Source organism: Oncorhynchus keta, chromosome 27 (assembly GCF_023373465.1).
Source record: "Oncorhynchus keta strain PuntledgeMale-10-30-2019 chromosome 27, Oket_V2, whole genome shotgun sequence".
Lineage (NCBI taxonomy): Eukaryota > Metazoa > Chordata > Actinopteri > Salmoniformes > Salmonidae > Oncorhynchus > Oncorhynchus keta.
The window spans coordinates 27,068,061-27,089,357 of NC_068447.1; the positions used below are offsets into that span (position 1 = coordinate 27,068,061).

Genomic DNA, 21,297 nt, shown 5'->3' on the forward strand with positions numbered 1-21,297 from the left:
GGCACTACTCACAGTGTTTCAGGTAGGACGACTCTACCTGTTCCTGGCTTCTCTCACAATGATTATTGACATAATCAACATCCCCCAGGCACTACTCACAGTGTTTCAGGTAGGACGACTCTACCTGTTCCTGGCTTCTCTCATAATGATTATTGACATAATCAACTTCCCCCAGGCACTACTCACAGTGTTTCAGGTAGGACGACTCTACCCGCCTCTCTCACAATGATTATTGACATAATCAACTTCCCCAGGCACTACTCACAGTGTTTCAGGTAGGACGACTCTACCTGTTCCTGGCTTCTCTCACAATGATTATTGACATAATCAACTTCCCCCAGGCACTACTCACAGTGTTTCAGGTAGGACGACTCTACCCGCCTCTCTCACAATGATTATTGACATAATCAACTTCCCCCAGGCACTACTCACAGTGTTTCAGGTAGGACGACTCTACCTGTTCCTGGCTTCTCTCACAATGATTATTGACATAATCAACATCCCCAGGCACTACTCACAGTGTTTCAGGTAGGACGACTCTACCCGCCTCTCTCACAATGATTATTGACATAATCAACTTCCCCAGGCACTACTCACAGTGTTTCAGGTAGGACGACTCTACCTGTTCCTGGCTTCTCTCACAATGATTATTGACATAATCAACTTCCCCCAGGCACTACTCACAGTGTTTCAGGTAGGACGACTCTACCCGCCTCTCTCACAATGATTATTGACATAATCAACTTCCCCCAGGCACTACTCACAGTGTTTCAGGTAGGACGACTCTACCTGTTCCTGGCTTCTCTCACAATGATTATTGACATAATCAACATCCCCCAGGCACTACTCACAGTGTTTCAGGTAGGACGACTCTACCCGCCTCTCTCACAATGATTATTGACATAATCAACTTCCCCCAGGCACTACTCACAGTGTTTCAGGTAGGACGACTCTACCTGTTCCTGGCTTCTCTCACAATGATTATTGACATAATCAACTTCCCCCAGGCACTACTCACAGTGTTTCAGGTAGGACGACTCTACCTGTTCCTGGCTTCTCTCACAATGATTATTGACATAATCAACTTCCCCAGGCACTACTCACAGTGTTTCAGGTAGGACGACTCTACCCGCCTCTCTCACAATGATTATTGACATAATCAACTTCCCCCAGGCACTACTCACAGTGTTTTAGGTAGGACGACTCTACCTGTTCCTGGCTTCTCTCACAATGATTATTGACATAATCAACTTCCCCCAGGCACTACTCACAGTGTTTCAGGTAGGACGACTCTACCCGCCTCTCTCACAATGATTATTGACATAATCAACTTCCCCCAGGCACTACTCACAGTGTTTCAGGTAGGACGACTCTACCTGTTCCTGGCTTCTCTCACAATGATTATTGACATAATCAACTTCCCCCAGGCACTACTCACAGTGTTTCAGGTAGGACGACTACCTGTTCCTGGCTTCTCTCACAATGATTATTGACATAATCAACTTCCCCCAGGCACTACTCACAGTGTTTCAGGTAGGACGACTCTACCTGTTCCTGGCTTCTCTCACAATGATTATTGACATAATCAACTTCCCCCAGGCACTACTCACAGTGTTTCAGGTAGGACGACTCTACCTGTTCCTGGCTTCTCTCACAATGATTATTGACATAATCAACTTCCCCCAGGCACTACTCACAGTGTTTCAGGTAGGACGACTCTACCCGCCTCTCTCACAATGATTATTGACATAATCAACTTCCCCTAGGCACTACTCACAGTGTTTCAGGTAGGACGACTCTACCTGTTCCTGGCTTCTCTCACAATGATTATTGACATAATCAACTTCCCCCAGGCACTACTCACAGTGTTTCAGGTAGGACGACTCTACCCGCCTCTCTCACAATGATTATTGACATAATCAACTTCCCCCAGGCACTACTCACAGTGTTTCAGGTAGGACGACTCTACCCCCTCTCTCACAATGATTATTGACATAATCAACTTCCCCCAGGCACTACTCACAGTGTTTCAGGTAGGATGACTCTACCTGTTCCTGGCTTCTCTCACAATGATTATTGACATAATCAACTTCCCCCAGGCACTACTCACAGTGTTTCAGGTAGGACGACTCTACCTGTTCCTGGCTTCTCTCACAATGATTATTGACATAATCAACTTCCCCCAGGCACTACTCACAGTGTTTCAGGTAGGACGACTCTACCCGCCTCTCTCACAATGATTATTGACATAATCAACTTCCCCAGGCACTACTCACAGTGTTTCAGGTAGGACGACTCTACCTGTTCCTGGCTTCTCTCACAATGATTATTGACATAATCAACTTCCCCAGGCACTACTCACAGTGTTTCAGGTAGGACGACTCTACCTGTTCCTGGCTTCTCTCACAATGATTATTGACATAATCAACTTCCCCAGGCACTACTCACAGTGTTTCAGGTAGGACGACTCTACCTGTTCCTGGCTTCTCTCACAATGATTATTGACATAATCAACTTCCCCAGGCACTACTCACAGTGTTTCAGGTAGGACGACTCTACCTGTTCCTGGCTTCTCTCACAATGATTATTGACATAATCAACTTCCCCCAGGCACTACTCACAGTGTTTCAGGTAGGACGACTCTACCCGCCTCTCTCACAATGATTATTGACATAATCAACTTCCCCCAGGCACTACTCACAGTGTTTCAGGTAGGACGACTCTACCTGTTCCTGGCTTCTCTCACAATGATTATTGACATAATCAACTTCCCCAGGCACTACTCACTGTGTTTCAGGTAGGACGACTCTACCCGCCTCTCTCACAATGATTATTGACATAATCAACTTCCCCCAGGCACTACTCACAGTGTTTCAGGTAGGACGACTCTACCTGTTCCTGGCTTCTCTCACAATGATTATTGACATAATCAACTTCCCCAGGCACTACTCACAGTGTTTCAGGTAGGACGACTACCTGTTCCTGGCTTCTCTCACAATGATTATTGACATAATCAACTTCCCCAGGCACTACTCACAGTGTTTCAGGTAGGACGACTCTACCTGTTCCTGGCTTCTCTCACAATGATTATTGACATAATCAACTTCCCCAGGCACTACTCACAGTGTTTCAGGTAGGACGACTCTACCTGTTCCTGGCTTCTCTCACAATGATTATTGACATAATCAACTTCCCCCAGGCACTACTCACAGTGTTTCAGGTAGGACGACTCTACCCGCCTCTCTCACAATGATTATTGACATAATCAACTTCCCCTAGGCACTACTCACAGTGTTTCAGGTAGGACGACTCTACCTGTTCCTGGCTTCTCTCACAATGATTATTGACATAATCAACTTCCCCCAGGCACTACTCACAGTGTTTCAGGTAGGACGACTCTACCCGCCTCTCTCACAATGATTATTGACATAATCAACTTCCCCAAGGCACTACTCACAGTGTTTCAGGTAGGACGACTTACCCCCCTCTCTCACAATGATTATTGACATAATCAACGTCCCCCAGGCACTACTCACAGTGTTTCAGGTAGGATGACTCTACCTGTTCCTGGCTTCTCTCACAATGATTATTGACATAATCAACTTCCCCAGGCACTACTCACAGTGTTTCAGGTAGGACGACTCTACCTGTTCCTGGCTTCTCTCACAATGATTATTGACATAATCAACTTCCCCCAGGCACTACTCACAGTGTTTCAGGTAGGACGACTCTACCCGCCTCTCTCACAATGATTATTGACATAATCAACTTCCCCCAGGCACTACTCACAGTGTTTCAGGTAGGACGACTCTACCTGTTCCTGGCTTCTCTCACAATGATTATTGACATAATCAACTTCCCCCAGGCACTACTCACAGTGTTTCAGGTAGGACGACTCTACCTGTTCCTGGCTTCTCTCACAATGATTATTGACATAATCAACTTCCCCCAGGCACTACTCACAGTGTTTCAGGTAGGACGACTCTACCTGTTCCTGGCTTCTCTCACAATGATTATTGACATAATCAACTTCCCCCAGGCACTACTCACAGTGTTTCAGGTAGGACGACTCTACCTGTTCCTGGCTTCTCTCACAATGATTATTGACATAATCAACTTCCCCCAGGCACTACTCACAGTGTTTCAGGTAGGACGACTCTACCCGCCTCTCTCACAATGATTATTGACATAATCAACTTCCCCCAGGCACTACTCACAGTGTTTCAGGTAGGACGACTCTACCTGTTCCTGGCTTCTCTCACAATGATTATTGACATAATCAACTTCCCCCAGGCACTACTCACAGTGTTTCAGGTAGGACGACTCTACCTGTTCCTGGCTTCTCTCATAATGATTATTGACATAATCAACTTCCCCCAGGCACTACTCACAGTGTTTCAGGTAGGACGACTCTACCTGTTCCTGGCTTCTCTCACAATGATTATTGACATAATCAAAATGTGATGACGTTATAATGGCGTTGTAATAATGTTGTGATATGACGTTGTGATAACATTGTGATATGAAGTTGTGATAACATTGTGATGACTTGTAATAATGTAATAGTAATATTGTAATAATGTTGTGATGGCGTTGTACTAAATTTGGGGTGACGTTGTGTTACACTGTGTTGTGTGACTCAGATCCTGACAGGCGAGGATTGGAATGCTGTGATGTATGACGGCATCATGGCGTACGGTGGACCCTTCTCCTCAGGCATGGTCGTCTGCATCTACTTCATCATCCTCTTTGTCTGTGGAAACTGTATCCTGTTTTTAAAACATGTAGAACACATGTCTTCAGCTGCCCCTAGTCATATAGCATTTAGATCAGTATTATCCACTGGTTCAAGAGAGACGCAATACGTGCCGGCTTTTGTTCCACCCCAGCACTAACCCATTTGACTCAGCTAGTCATGAGTAGCTTTTGATGAGTAGTTTCTTTGTTTGTTGAATGAAATATGTTAGTTCTGAGCTGGAACAATAGCTGGTACACATTGCAGGCCCACAGGATCAGGAGTGAAGAACAGTGCATTCCACTCAAACGTTAGGTCAATGTTGTATCTCCGTTGCCCTTAAGTCCAGTTTGCAATCAGACATCCTGCTGAACGTCTTCTTGGCCATCGCCGTTGACAACCTGGCAGATGCAGAGAGCCTGAACACAGCCCAAAAGGAGGAAGAGGAGGAGAAGGAGAGGAAGAAGAGTGCCAGGTAATGTCAGCACTGTCTTACTGAAAGAGAGAATGGTCTGTGTTTTTCTGTTGTTCCTCCTGACCGGTCGGGATGTTGTCTTGTGTTTGGACTCTTTTTCTCTCCAGAGACACTGATAAGATGGAGGAGCTGAAACCTGAGGACCAGGATGGGGATCTCAAGGTAATCGGAGTAGCTTTTAGATTGGGGTTTTAGACAGTCAGAGAAGAGCAATCCATAACCACACAGAGGCGCCATTAGACAAAAGATTTTGTAATGGTGGTCCACTTAGAATGATACATTCTAAATAAATACATTTTAAATAATTATAGGCCAATCTCAAAGCGGTCACCCCTGGTGAAAATACTTGAAACCCTTGTGAGTGAAGAGCTGTATATTTTACTCTATTTTATCAATGTACCAATCGGGCTTCAGGGAGAAGCATAGCACAATTACAGCAGCATGCTGACGATACTGTTATTTACTGTTGTGCCTCGTCTCTTACAAAAGCTTTCCAGAACTTGCAAACTGCTTTTTATACGGTTCAACATACCTTGTGTCAATTGAAGCTTATCCTCAATACTGACAAAACTAAACTAATAGTGTTTTCTAAAGCAAGAAATAGAGCTCTGAACCTTTCACCTATTACTACCTGTCAGGGCAAGGAGAATTTTAATTGATGACGGCCTCTCTTTTAAATTGCATATTCAACAACTTACAATGAAATTGAAGCTGAAATTGGGATTTTATTTTAGGAATAAGGCCTGTTTTTCTTTTGAATCCAGAAGGAGGCTAGTATCAGCTACATTTATGCCCTTACTATAGACGGGAGATATTTTATATATGAATGCTTCCGCTCAGTGTTTGAGATCAATTGACGCCCTTTACCTTGGCACTTTGAGACAAAACCACTTTGAGACAAAACCCTTACACACCACTGCACTTTGTATACCAGGGTTGGCTGGCCTTCTCTAGTAACTCGTAGGCTCAGTCACTGGTATACTTTTATTTACAAAGCCATTTTGGGTTTACTACCTTTTTATTTGTGCATTTTTATTGTTCAGAAATGTGGTGGGTACTCTCTTCGTTCTCTGGACATTATCCCGCTAACTGTTCCAAATGTCTGAAATTAATTTGGTAAAAGGGCTTTTATGTACTCTGCCCCATCGTCTTGGAAAGACTTTTAAACTGGAAGAACTTGTCCCGATTGGTATTTTTAATCACTGATGAAGGATTTTGAGACTGATTCCCTGAGCTGTCAATGTTTTTAATTTGCTGTTTTTGATTTTGTTATACTCTTGTGAATTCCATGGTTTTTACTACTACTACTACTTACTTGTAGTTTTTCATGTTGTTTGTCTGTAATTTTTGTAATGACTTGGTGCTGCCTATCTTGACCAGGACGCTCTTGAAAAAGAGATTTTAAATCTCAATTAGCCCTTCCTGGTTAAATAAAATGTTTGAATAAAATGATCCAGTGAGTTAAAACCATATGGCATTCATAACAGTACAGATACACTGCTGATATGTTATTTGTGTGTTGATGAATGTAGGTTCCACTGGAGGAGGAAGAGGAGAAGGAGCCGTATCCCACTCCAGACACTCCAGGTAACCTAATCTGTTCTGAGATCAGTGTCCTCGCTTTGTTGCCATAGCTTCCATGGCCTGGAACTGCCTTATCTTTGATCCTGGTTTTCCCCAGTTGGTGATGATGACAATGATGATGATAATCTGCCAGAGGTTCCGGTTGGGCCTCGCCCTCAAAGGCTGTCAGACCTCAGCATCAAGGAGAAGACTCCGCCCATCCCTGAGGGCAGTGCTTTCTTCATCTTCAGCCACACTAACCCGTAAGTATAGTGGCTTGCGAAAGTATTCACCCTTTCTTGGCATTTTTCCTATTTTGTTGCCTTACAACCTGGAATTAAAATGGATTTTTGGGGTGTTTGTATCATTTGATTTACACAACATGCCTACCACTTTGAAGATGCAAAGTATTTGTTATGGTGAAACAAACAAGAAATGCAACAAAAAAACTGAAAACTTGAGCGTGCATTATTCACCCCCCCAAAGTCAGTACTTTGTAGAGCCACCTTTTCCAGTAATTAAAGGTGCAAGTCTCTTGGGGTATGTCTCTATAACCTTGGCACATCTGTCCACTGGGATTTTTGCCTATTCTTCAAGGCAAAACTGCTACAGCTCCTTCAAGTTGGATGGGTTCGCTGGTGTACAGCAATCTTTAAGTCATACTACAGATTCTCAATTGGATTGAGGTCTTGCCTTTGACTAGGCCATTCCAAGACATTTAAATGTTTCCCCTTAAACCACTCGAGTGTTGCTTTGGCAGTATGCTTAGAGTATGCTCATTGAACATCCATCCCAGTCTCAAATCTCTGGAAGACTGAAACAGCTTGCATTTGCAACTGCACATGGGGACATAGATCATACTTTTTGGAGAAATGTCCTCTGGTCTGATGAAACAAAAATAGAACTGTTTGGCCATAATGACCATCGTTATGCTTGGAGGAAAAAGGGGGAGGCTTGCAAGCCAAAGTTCACCATCCCAACCGTGAATCACAGGGTGGCAGCATCATGTTGTGGGGGTGCATTGCCGCGGGAGGGACTGGTGCGCTTCACAAAATAGATGGCATCATAAGAAGGAATATTATGTGGATATATTGAAGCAACATCTCAAGACATCAGTCAGAACGTTAAAGCTTGGTCGCAAATGGGTCTTCCAAATGGACAATGACCCCAAGCATACGTCCAAAGTTTTGGCAAAATGGCTTAAGGACAACAAAGTCAAGGTATTGGAGTGGCCATCACAAAGCCCTGACCTCAATCCTATAGAAAATCTGTGGGCAGATCTGAAAAAGCGTGTGCAAGCAAGGAGGCCTACAAACCTGACTCAGTTAAACCAGCTCTGTCAGGAGGAATGGGCCAAAATTCAACTTCCAACTTATTGTCGGAAGCTTGTGGAAGGATACACAACATGTTTGACCCAAGTTAAACAATTTAAAGGCAATGTTACCAAATACTAATTGAGTGTATGTAAACTTCTGACCCACTGGGAATGTGATGAAAGAAATACAAGCTGAAATAAATAATTCTCTCTACTATTATTCTGACATTTCACATTTTAAAATAAAGTGGTGACCCTAACTGACCTAAGACTTGGAATTTTTACTCTGATTAAATGTCAGGAAAATCGAAAAACTGAGTTTAAATGTATTTGGTTAAGGTGTATGTAGACTTCCGACTTTAACTGTATACTGAGATCATGTGACAGATCATGTGACTGTTAGAATGCACACAGGTTGACTTTATTGAAGTAATTGTGTGACTTCGGAAGGTAATTGGTTGCACCAGATCTGATTTAGGGGCTTCATAGCAAAGGGAAGAATACATATAAACCCCACACTTTTACATTCTACATTTCTTTACATTTTTTGAAACAAGTTATTTTTTCCATTTCACTTCACCAATTTGGACTATTTTCTGTATGTCCATTACATGAAATCTAAATAAAAATCATTTTAAATTACAGGTTGTAATGCAACAAAATAGGAGAAACGCCAAGGGGGGGGTGTGAATACTTTTGCAAGTCACTGTAGGTCTCAGTACTACACATATGTTATAATGCACGCACACCCACGCACTCAAAAACAATGTGTGATTTCATGGCTTTTTTCCCTCAGGGTCCGGGTGGCCTGCCACAAGCTGATCAACCACCACATCTTCACCAACCTCATCCTGGTCTTCATCATGCTGAGCTCTGTGTCTCTGGCTGCTGAGGATCCCATACGGAACTTCTCTGCACGCAACATCGTATGTTTACTGCAGCAGACGTTTCTCTTACAGAAAAATAACATTTGATAGCATCAAGATAATCTTTACTTCCATGAAAGTAATTTGACTGTAATTTTACAGTAATGACACTGTCACAATAATGTCTAATAGTGGTATGAAATATCTGTGTTAAAAAGAACTAAAAACCTCAAACCTATACTTCATTGCAGTGGTAATCAATTTAGGACTGTTGATGCTTTCTGAAGTTGTTGATATCATGTCAATGTGTTGATGCCTTGAACTCCTGTTAAACTTTCACATTGCTTTTTGCAGATACTTGGTTATTTTGACTATGCTTTCACGGCAATCTTTACTGTTGAGATCCTATTGAAGGTAAATGCTCTCCCCCTGTGTGTGTGTTCTGTGCTCTAGTGCTTGTGTAGTAACGCTCAGACCTTCTCGTTGCTTTCCAGATCCTAGGCTATGCAGATTATGTCTTCACTAGTATATTTACCTTTGAGATCCTGTTGAAGGTAACCAGGTTTCTATGACAACCATAGTCTTGCTACACTCCCCCGTCTACTGTATGTCGCCTGTTTTTAAATGGCGCCTGTCTTTTTCTGCTTGTCTGTCAGCAACCATCACGGCACCTCTTTTAACCACAAACCAGTTTGGAGCCAAAAGAGGGGGAAATATGTATTTTTGTATGTTTTTGAGTGTAGCATGGATCACTCCAGTAGCATGAATCACTGCCTTGTTATTGTGTCCAGTTTTAACTGCACCCTGTAAAGATGAGGGTTCATTGTAGGTCACCTCTTTGTGAACCTTACCCTGGTCTGTTTGTACATTAGCCAACAACTCCTTTGTCATTGTTAGTTTGGCTTCTGCTAAAGCAACCAGGTTAGGAGATCCTTGACATGCTTCCCAGACCCAATTCTCTTCTGCTGTTCAGCTCCCACCTGTGTGATCTCTTTGCTTCATGTGAAGGCTCACATCTGCATCAATTTCTCTCGGTCAGACGCTTGTTTTGGTGTGATTGTTTTGAGTACTTTCACAGATGCATGAAACCATGACACACATGAATGACTCTGAAGCAATTAGACTCTTTTGAAAGCAACCTCCCCCTCTCTGGTTTGGGAGGCTTTCATACACTTCTGTACCGCTCTACTGATGCAAGTCCCATGTTTTGTGTTTTAAGCCTGGGCTTAAATATGCAAATGACAGAACCAATAGATTACCTGTAGATTCAAGGAACATTTGTTGAGCTTTGTTCTAATCTATAAAGGAAATTAATAGCATATCTTTCTTTTTTGTTGTGTTTGTTGGTTGCTGTTAAAACCAGTTTTTGTTCCATTGAAATACCCTTCATGTCTTATTGAGCAGAATGTGTAGGAGTTTGAGTAAGATTAGAAGGAACTAGATCTGTATCAGTGTGTGTAGGTGTGTTTTGTCTGCACTCTCTGAGAAAGAGCGCGTGTCAACAGATGTAGAATCTTAGCTTGATGATCCTGTTGCAGGACAACTTTCCTGAAATGCCAGACATTTAAAACGTGTCGTGTATTGGAGGACCCCACAAAAAAATCTGTTAATTAGAATCCACATAATAATTCACATTTCCTGTTATTATTTTCCTGCTGTAGCAAACTGGCTCAAATGAAGATCCTACATGTCTAGCTCATCTACAGTTGTAGCTGAACCTGTTGTGTGTCTGGTATGAGATGGCCTAGTGTATAGGTCAGTATACCTGATGCCAGTCTCCCTGTGCTCTCTAGATGACAGCTTTTGGGGCTTTCCTCCATAAAGGAGCCTTCTGCAGGAACTACTTCAACCTGCTGGACCTACTGGTGGTTGGAGTCTCTCTGGTGTCCTTTGGCATTCAGTACGTAAAAATGAATCAATTGGTCGATTGGTGAATCAATTGGTCGATCAATCGATTGATCGATCGGTCAAGCAAGAAATAAATCAATCATTCAATCAGTCAGCGATGTGGCCATAACTGTCTGTGTTTGGTGTTCAGGTCATCTGCCATCTCTGTGGTGAAGATCTTGCGTGTGTTGAGGGTGTTGCGGCCCCTGAGGGCCATCAACAGAGCCAAGGGCCTCAAGGTGAGACGGGGGGCCAGTGGGCCACAGTGTAACAACTGTTTAACAACACACCCTCAAGATAACTGACTACTGAAGTTGCCTGTTTGTAAATCACCAGGCTAAGGGTACAGGGTCCAATAAGGTAATTCATCCATGACCTTTTCTCTCTTGTCTCCTCTGTTTTTGACCCTTGACCCTGCAGCATGTGGTCCAGTGTGTATTTGTGGCCATCAGGACCATTGGCAACATCATGATCGTCACCACGCTGCTACAGTTCATGTTCGCCTGCATAGGAGTGCAGCTATTCAAGGTGCCTACCGCCACTACAGTGTTAACACTCATAAAGTATGGTCTGTAGTCTATGCATGATGCAGTAGTTATATGTGTGGTTATGTGTGTGTAATATGTGTGACAGATGGGCAGCTGTTAAACGTTCTGTTCTCTCAGGGCAAGTTCTATCGCTGCACAGACGAGGCCAAGTCCAGCCCAGAGGAATGCAAGTGAGTTTAATTGCTCTTTGTTCAAACATAAGGACTGGAGTTCTGAGACCCAGATATGTGTTTGTGTCTGTTTGGAAATACCAATGATTATGTAGATACATGGATTAAGATGTATAACTCCTCTCTCTCTCTTGTAGAGGCACATACATCCTGTATAAGGATGGAGATACAGCGTTGCCTGCAGTTAGGGAGAGGATCTGGTACAACAGTGACTTCAACTTTGACAACGTCCTCATGGCCATGATGGCTCTGTTCACCGTCTCTACATTTGAAGGCTGGCCTGCGTAAGAGCCTCTCACAGATGCACGCATGCGCACACACACACTCATGCACGTGCACACACACACACACACACACAGCAAATGCACATGTGAATATGCACACTTCCATGTATGCACATCCAGACAGACATACACTTTGACGAACCATCTCACTGATTAGTGTGCGTTTGTTTCTGTGTCTCAGTCTGCTGTACAAGGCCATCGACTCCAACCGAGAGAATATGGGTCCCATCTACAACTACCGCGTGGAGATCTCCATCTTCTTCATCATCTACATCATCATCATCGCCTTCTTCATGATGAACATCTTTGTCGGTTTCGTCATCGTCACCTTCCAGGAGCAGGGAGAGAAAGAGTACAAGAACTGTGAGCTGGACAAGAACCAGGTAACAACCTAGTTAGTGTTAGTGTGTGTGTGTGTGTGTGTGTGTGTGTGTGTGTGTGTGTGTGTGTGTGTGTGTGTGTGTGTGTGTGTGTGTGTGTGTGTGTGTGTGTGTGTGTGTGAATGCTTGTATGTGTGTTGTGTGTATGTGAACATAAATATGTACAGTACTGTGCAAAAGTTTTAGGCAGGTATGAAAAAATGCTTTAAGTAAGAATGCTTTAAAAAATAGACATGTTAATAGATTATATTTATCATTTAACTAAATGCAAAGTGAGTGAACTGAAGAAAAATCTACATCAAATCAATATTTGCCTTCAAAACAGCATCAATTCTTCCAGGTACACTTGTACAAAGTCAGGGATTTTGCAGACATATAGTCAGGTGTATGATTAAACAATCATACCAAACAGGTGCTCATGATCATCAATTCAATATCTAGGTTGAAACACAATCATTAACTCTGACGTGGGAACAAGGCCGAGCGACTCAACTATGCACGGAAACACAGGACCTGGGGTGCAGAAAAATGGCAGCAGGTGCTCTGGACTGAAATATTTGTCTGTAGCAGAAAGCAGTTTGTTTAAAAAAACAACATTGTGACATCGTGGTATTTAATAATACTGTCAGTTAAACTGGTGTTTGAAGTGTTATAAGCTATCCATAGTATGTCGCTAGGCTATCTGTGCTGATTACAGAAGACTGGAGAGCACAACACAAATGAGTGTCTGCAGGCAACAGTGGAGCATTGTGGAGGTTCCTTGTATGTTTGGGGCTACATTTCTCCAAATGGAATGAATGGTATCCTCAATGCTGAGAAGTACAGACAGATACGTATCCATCATGCAATACCATCAGGAAGGCATCTGATTGGCCCCAAATGTATTCTGCAGCATGACAACAACCCCAAACATACAGCGAAAGTCATTAAGATCTATTAAGAACTTTTTTACTGTATTTATTATTTTTTTACCCCCTTTTCTCCCCAATGTCATGGTATCCAATTATTAGTAGCTACTATCTTGTCTCATCGCTACAACTCCGGTACGGGCTCGGGAGAGACGAAGGTCAAAAGCCATGTGTCCTCCGATACACAACCCAACCAAGCCACACTGCTTCTTAACACAGCGCACATCCAACCCGGAATCCAGCCGCACCAATGTGTCGGAGGAAACACTGTGCACCTGACGACCTGGTTAGCGTGCACTGTGCCCGACCCGCCACAGGAGTCACTAGAGCGCTATGAGACAAGGATATCCCTACCGGCCAAACCCTCCCTAACCCGGACGACGCTAGGCCAATTGTGCGTCACCCCATGGACCTCCCGGTCGCGACAGAGCCTGGGCGCGAACCCAGAGTCTCTGGTGGCACAGCTACACAGGCCCCCATTAAGAACTATCTTCAGTGTAAAGAAGAACAAGGAGTCCCGGAAGTGATGGTTCGGCCCCCACATAGCCCTGATCTCAACATCCTCGAGTCTGTCTGGGATTACATGAAGAGAAAGAAGCACGTGAGGCTGCCTAAATCCACAGAACAACTGTGGTTAGATCTCCAAGATGTTTGGACCAACCTACCTGCCGAGTTCCTTCAAAAACTGTGTGCAAGTGTACTTAGAAGTGTACTTAGAAGTGTACTTAGAAGTGTACCTAGAAGAATTGATGCTGTTTTGAAGGCAAAGGGTGGCCACACCAAATATTGATTTGATTTGCATTTACTTAATTGATAAATAAACTATTAACATGTATATTTTTGAAAGCATTCTTACTTTACAGCATTTTACAGCATTCTTACACACCTGCATACAACTTTTGCACAGCACTGTATGTGTGTGTATTTCTATGTATTACTGTGTGTTTTATCTCCCCTCTCCTCTCTCTAGCGTCAGTGTGTGGAGTATGCTCTGAAGGCTCGTCCACTGAGAAGGTACATCCCTAAGAACCCCTACCAGTATAAGTTCTGGTATGTGGTCAACTCCACAGGCTTTGAGTACGTCATGTTCGTCCTCATCATCCTCAACACACTGTGTCTGGCCATCCAGGTGAGTCCCTTTCCTGCCATACATGTATAGTCTGATCTCTGTCTCTCTCTATGTCTCTATATCCTGGTCTATCTCTGTCTCTCTCTATGTCTCTGTTTCCGGGTCTATCTCTGTCTCTCTCTATGTCTCTATATCCTGGTCTATCTCTGTCTATATGTCTCTATCGCTGTCTCTCTCTATGTCTCTGTTTCCGGGTCTATCTCTGTCTCTCTCTATGTCTCTGTTTCCGGGTCTATCTCTGTCTCTCTCTATGTCTCTATATCCTGGTCTATCTCTGTCTCTCTCTATGTCTCTATATCCTGGTCTATCTCTGTCTCTCTCTATGTCTCTGTTTCCGGGTCTATCTCTGTCTCTCTCTATGTCTCTATATCCTGGTCTATCTCTGTCTCTCTCTATGTCTCTATATCCTGGTCTATCTCTGTCTCTCTCTATGTCTCTATATCCTGGTCTATCTCTGTCTCTCTCTATGTCTCTGTTTCCGGGTATATCTCTGTCTCTCTCTATGTCTCTATATCCTGGTCTATCTCTGTCTCTCTCTATGTCTCTATATCCTGGTCTATCTCTGTCTCTATATCCTGATCTATCTCTGTCTCTATGTTTCTATATCTGGGTCTCTCTCTGTGTCTCTATATCCGGGTCTATCTCTGTCTCTTTGTCTCTATATCTCTGTCTCTCTCTATGTCTCTGTATCCAGGTCTATCTCTGTCTCTCTCTATGTCTCTATATCCTGGTCTATCTCTGTCTCTCTCTGTGTCTCTATATCTGGGTCTATCTCTGTCTCTATGTCTCTATATCCTGGTCTATCTCTGTCTGTCTCTATGTCTCTATATCCGGGTCTATCTCATTCTCTCTTTGTGTCTCTATATCTGAGTCTATCTCTGTCTATCTTTGTGTCTCTATATCTGAGTCTATCTCTGTCTCTCTTTGTGTCTCTATATCCTGGTCTCTCTCTGTCTCTGTGTCTCTATATCTGAGTCTATCTCTCTGTCCCGCTATGCCTTTCTGTCTCTCTGTTCTGCATTTCATAAACTGTATATTTATTTTTCTGCTCATCCTTCTTTCTATTCTTCTTATGCCCCTTATCTTCCCCCTTTCTCTTTCTCCGACCCTCTCTCTCCCACTCTCTCCATTTCCTCAGCACTATGGCCAGTCTCACCTGTTCAACTATGCCATGGACATCCTCAACATGGTCTTCACTGGCGTCTTCACTGTGGAGATGATCTTTAAACTCATCGCCTTCAAACCCAGGGTGAGTCAGTCTGTTTGCCTGTCTCTCAACTCGCACCATAGACCAGTTATCTCACCCCCCCCACTCCACTCCCTCTACCAAGTATCTTCCCCTGCAATATTACCTTAACACTCCCTCCTCACCCTTTCCCTCCCTACTTCTTACTCTCCACTCCCCCCTCCCCCACCCACACACCCATGCTGGGCTCCGTACCCGGGCCTGTAGGGGTATTTTGGGGATGCCTGGAACGTCTTCGATGCCCTGGTGGTGATCGGCAGTGTAGTAGACATCATTCTCACTCAGGTAGAGTATTATAGTAGACCTGCCCTCATCCCTGCCTCCTCTCTTCCTCCCTTCCTTCCTTATTTACTTCCCTCACCTTTTTCTACTCACTCAAACCCCTCTCTGGTCCTAAAGCCAGTCTGTTGGCTCCTTGTCCTACTGTGGGACCTCTGTCAGGGCTGGCCACCATAGGTATGATGTATTACCTATGCAGGACTGGTATTGGGTCTAGGTCTATGGTGGCGAGTTACTCAGCACTGTGTAGGCACTGTATCAGTGAGAGACTTATAACACCTTATACAGTAGAGGGTTATAGAGGGTTCATAACAGATCATAGTCAGAACTTCACTGTTTCATATGTAAAGTTGGGCTACTTAGAGGCATGTAATACATTCTGTATTCTCCCAGACACAGTGCCACTCAGAATCTTTTTTTTCTATTTCCTGCTGTATATTTTCATGTTTTTTGTCTGTATTTTCACCTCTCTCTATTCTTCTCTTTTTCTGCCTCTGTTCTCTCTGTTCTCTCTGTTCTCTCTGTTCTCTCTCTGTTCTCTGTTCTCTCTGTTCTCTCTCTGTTCTCTGTTCTCTCTGTTCTCTCTCTGTTCTCTCTGTTCTCTCTCTGTTCTCTGTTCTCTCTGTTCTCTCTGTTCTCTCTGTTCTCTCTCTGTTCTCTCTCTGTTCTCTGTTCTCTCTGTTCTCTCTCTGTTCTCTCTGTTCTCTCTCTGTTCTCTCTGTTCTCTCTCTGTTCTCTGTTCTCTCTCTGTTCTCTCTCTGTTCTCTCTGTTCTCTCTGTTCTCTCTCTGTTTCTGTTCTCTCTGTTCTCTCTCTGTTCTCTGTTCTCTCTGTTTCTCTCTGTTCTCTCTCTGTTCTCTCTCTGTTCTCTCTGTTCTCTCTCTGTTCTCTGTTCTCTCTCTGTTCTCTCTCTGTTCTCTCTGTTCTCTCTGTTCTCTCTCTGTTCTCTCTCTGTTCTCTCTCTGTTCTCTGTTCTCTCTGTTCTCTCTCTGTTCTCTCTGTTCTCTCTCTGTTCTCTCTCTGTTCTCTCTCTGTTCTCTCTCTGTTCTCTGTTCTCTCTGTTCTCTCTCTGTTCTCTCTCTTCTGTTCTCTCTGTTCTCTCTCTGTTCTCTCTCTGTTCTCTCTCTCTGTTCTCTCTCTGTTCTCTCTGTTCTGTTCTCTCTGTTCTCTCTCTGTTCTCTCTCTGTTCTCTCTCTGTTCTCTCTCTGTTCTCTGTTCTCTCTGTTCTCTCTCTGTTCTCTCTGTTCTCTCTCTGTTCTCTCTCTGTTCTCTCTGTTCTCTCTCTGTTCTTTCTGTTCTCTCTCTGTTCTCTCTCTGTTCTCTCTGTCTCTGTTCTCTCTGTTCTCTCTCTGTTCTCTCTCTGTTCTCTCTCTGTTCTCTGTTCTCTGTTCTCTCTGTTCTCTCTGTTCTCTCTCTGTTCTCTTCTCTCTCTGTTCTCTCTGTTTCTCTCTGTTCTCTCTCTGTTCTCTCTGTTCTCTCTGTTCTCTCTCTGTTCTCTCTGTTCTCTCTGTTCTCTCTGTTCTCTCTGTTCTCTCTCTGTTCTCTCTGTTCTCTCTCTGTTCTCTCTCTGTTCTCTCTCTGTTTCTCTCTGTTCTCTCTCTGTTCTCTGTTCTCTCTGTTCTCTCTCTGTTCTCTCTCTGTTCTCTCTGTTCTCTCTCTGTTCTCTCTCTGTTCTCTCTGTTCTCTCTGTTCTCTCTCGGTTCTCTCTCGGTTCTCTCTGTTCTCTCTGTTCTCTCTGTTCTCTCTCTGTTCTCTCTGTTCTCTCTCTGTTCTCTCTGTTCTCTCTGTTCTCTCTCTGTTCTCTCCCGTCTCTTTGTGTCCTTGGGGTGGCGCTTACAGCACTATTTCGCCGATGCATGGAACACATTTGATGCCTTAATTGTTGTTGGTAGCGTCGTTGACATTGCAATCACAGAGATCAATGTAAGTAGCCATCTTCATGCTCCTTGTTCATGTAGCACAATCAGAGGGAATGCATTACAATAACATCAGGGTTACATTCAAGAACCCAACATGTTTTCATGTCCCAAACATGTTCATTAACTATGCTAGCTAGAGCAATAGCTTTTCGAGGAGCTATCTAGCTGTTAAGTAGCGTCCACTGTGTTGGAGTAATGTTGTAATCCTGAACGTAACCCGGTGAGCCTTGGAGATCAAATGGCATTTGACATCTATATAAATATGATGACAACTGAGTCAGATCTTTACCAGGTTTGTACGATTTTCTAAAGATAGGACAGTTTGAAAACACTCCCAGGGTTCTTGCAAGGCCTTCCTCCAATATGTTGTCTAGATTAGGGAGCCCATGCTTGGTGCTGTTCTGTGACATTGTGCCATCATGACGTGTGTGCCTCTGTTTTTTCCCTTTTTTGGAATGACAAATGTAAGCACACATATGGACGTACACACATACACATGCAGAGATTGTCTCACTACGTGGTATATTTCTAATTTTACTACATGAAACAATATACGTAGTTATTTGATATGAATGAAACCAAGTTTGTCTTTCTGGGATCTCCTTATTTTCTGGTGCTGATCAAAGTTGTACTGCATTATGTTGTGTTGTTTCTTCCCATGTTTGATGTACTGAATGTACTACTGTGTGTGGTAATCAGTACTAAGCTGCTGAGGTCGTGCTTTGCATAAAAGGCAGATGATGGCATGTCTTCAGTGTCAATATGGTTGCTTATGTAACATGTCTGTTATGGTTGTTCTCTGATTCCTTTTGTTGAAGACGTTTCAATAATGCCGTGGATGGTTGATTGATTCAACAATAAAGAAATGTAATGACGTTCTGAACTAGTTGTTAGATAAGTAATTATGTCAATGACTCATTTCTGACTTCAATGATATGAGGGACGAAGAAGTGAAGTTGTTAGTGGTTAACCCAGACCTTTGGTTTCAAGGCCATCCCAGTGGTGAAGGTGATTGTGGACCCAGGGGTAAGAAGCCCCTTCCAGTACCCCACTCTTCCTCATCGTCATCGTCATCTCCGCACAGAGCTGTTTATGTTGTCAGTCGTCACGTTTGTTCGCATGAAATATCCTGTTCTGAAAGCACATACTGTGTTGAGGTTTTGTCTTGCCTGTTTTGTGGGCTAGTTCCAAGGACAAGATCAGTTCTGGTTTGGGATCTTGCGCGTGTTGAGCATCATCTCATTATCAGTCTTTTTTGTGTTGTTTTGTTCATGTTTGACCTGGATCATACTGTAGATGTTGTGGGTTTGTCCAGGTTTGCTTGTGTCTGGACATTCTGGAGATGGGAGAGTGCCTCTGTATGACTCCTAGGAGTGTAGCTACTGTGTGTGTGTGGGACGTGTCTGCATCGCATTCACACAAGTTAAGGACTGTAGCATGTAAATGAATGTGTACACATATGCACAGAGGTGGTTTAAAAAAACACGTGCACGCACGTACACATGCACACACTGCGTGTTGATCTCTGACCTGCTCCTAGCTGTGTGTTAAAGTAGCACTGTGGGTGTTCCACCTCTCTGTCTCTTTCTCAGAACACTGAAGACAGCGCTCGCATCTCCATCACATTCTTCCGTCTGTTTCGAGTCATGCGATTGGTCAAGCTGCTCAGCAGAGGGGAGGGCATCCGAACGCTCCTGTGGACCTTCATTAAGTCCTTCCAGGTGAGAGAAGAAATGTTCACGTATAGGGTTGCCAAGCTACCGGTAATTTACCAAAGTTTTCAAAATCTTCGGTAATTTTGGTTATTAACAGGTCATTTATGATAACTTTGGTCATTTATACTTGAATAACTTAATATATATATATATATATATATATATATATATATATATATATATATATATATATATATATATATTCATACAGTATTATTTTTTTTTAGATCTGTGTCATTTTGTCCTTGCGTTTCTAGTAGATAGACCATATGTTCAAGACAGAATTGCCTAATTAATGAAAAAAGCATCTAATCAACCTTATTATTTTCAATAAACTCAACTATTAACTTTTTTTGCCACCAGTGTGACGCCAAAACATTTACAACCAAGACATATTGACATAATAAAATACATTTAAGCGTGTAAAATATATATATAAAGGTAATTTCATGCTGAAACCCTCATATTAAACACCAATGGTATTCACTAAGTTGATGGTTTATATTTAGGATGGTGTTTTGATTCATGAGCTGAAATAAAAGATCCCAGAAATGTTCCAAACCCACAAAAAGCTTATTTCTCTCAAATGTTGTGCACAAAATTAATTTGTTTACATCCCTGTTAGTGAGCATTTCTCCTTTGCCAATATAATCAATCCTTACCTCTGCTTGCTGTGTTTCTCTGCACCTGGGGTCAAGTTCGTACTAGCATTATTGGCACAAAATCAAGAAGCTGATTAAACAGCATGATCATTACACATGTGCACCTTGTGCTGGGGACAATAAAAGGCCACTCTAAAATGTGCCGTTTTGTCATATAACACAATACCACAGATGTCTCAAAGTTTGTTTTGAGGGAGTGTGGAATTGGCATGCTGACTGCAGAAATGTCCACCAGAGCTTTTGCCAGAGAATTGAATGTTAATATCTCGACCATAAGTCACCTCAAACGTTGTTTTATAGAATTTGTCAGCACGTCCAACCGGCCTCACAACTACAGAACACGTGTAACCACGCCAACTCAGGACCTCCACATCCGGCTTCTGCACTTGTGTGATCGTCTGACACCAGCCACCCGGACAGCTGATGAAACTGTGGGTTTGTCTGACACCAGCCACCTGGACAGCTGATGAAACTGTGGGATCGTCTGACACCAGCCACCTGGACAGCTGATGAAACTGTGGGATCGTCTGACACCAGCCACCCAGACAGCTGATGAAACTGTGGGATCGTCTGACACCAGCCACCAGGACAGCTGATGAAACTGTGGGTTTGTCTGAAACCAGCCACCTGGACAGCTGATGAAACTGTGGGATCGTCTGACACCAGCCACCCAGACAGCTGATGAAACTGTGGGATCGTCTGACACCAGCCACCCAGACAGCTGATGAAACTGTGGGTGTGTCTGAAACCAGCCACCTGGACAGCTGATGAAACTGTGGGATCGTCTGACACCAGCCACCTGGACAGCTGATGAAACTGTGGGATCGTCTGACACCAGCCACCCAGACAGCTGATGAAACTGTGGGTTTGTCTGACACCAGCCACCCGGACAGCTGATGAAACTGTGGGATCGTCTGACACCAGCCACCAGGACAGCTGATGAAACTGTGGGATCGTCTGACACCAGCCACCCAGACAGCTGATGAAACTGTGGGATCGTCTGACACCAGCCACTCAGACAGCTAATGAAACTGTGGGATGGATCGTCTGACACCAGCCAACCAGACAGCTGATGAAACTGTGGGTCGTCTGACACCAGCCACCCAGACAGCTGATGAAACTGTGGGATCGTCTGACACCAGCCACCCAGACAGCTAATGAAACTGTGGGATCGTCTGACACCAGCCAACCAGACAGCTGATGAAACTGTGGGTTTG

At 43.6% G+C, this 21,297-nt stretch overlaps 1 protein-coding gene across 10 annotated transcripts in view; it reads left to right on the top strand.

Annotated features, from left to right (window-relative positions):
• The window catches only part of LOC118377279 (voltage-dependent L-type calcium channel subunit alpha-1D-like), a 201,304-nt gene that overhangs the window by 141,112 nt on the left and 38,895 nt on the right, over positions 1–21,297 (top strand). For 9 of the 10 annotated variants that reach the window (XM_052482061.1, XM_052482056.1, XM_052482058.1 and 6 more), the window contains 17 exons: positions 4,644–4,764; positions 5,096–5,210; positions 5,318–5,372; positions 6,743–6,797; positions 6,892–7,036; positions 8,885–9,014; positions 9,309–9,368; positions 10,748–10,854; positions 10,993–11,080; positions 11,262–11,369; positions 11,507–11,559; positions 11,697–11,843; positions 12,025–12,226; positions 14,102–14,260; positions 15,399–15,509; positions 15,714–15,791; positions 19,296–19,424. In XM_052482061.1, coding sequence (XP_052338021.1) covers positions 4,644–4,764; positions 5,096–5,210; positions 5,318–5,372; positions 6,743–6,797; positions 6,892–7,036; positions 8,885–9,014; positions 9,309–9,368; positions 10,748–10,854; positions 10,993–11,080; positions 11,262–11,369; positions 11,507–11,559; positions 11,697–11,843; positions 12,025–12,226; positions 14,102–14,260; positions 15,399–15,509; positions 15,714–15,791; positions 19,296–19,424 — 1,863 coding nt within the window. The remainder of the gene's footprint in view (positions 1–4,643; positions 4,765–5,095; positions 5,211–5,317; positions 5,373–6,742; positions 6,798–6,891; positions 7,037–8,884; positions 9,015–9,308; positions 9,369–10,747; positions 10,855–10,992; positions 11,081–11,261; positions 11,370–11,506; positions 11,560–11,696; positions 11,844–12,024; positions 12,227–14,101; positions 14,261–15,398; positions 15,510–15,713; positions 15,792–19,295; positions 19,425–21,297) is intronic. The other variant, XM_052482059.1, reaches the window with a different exon arrangement.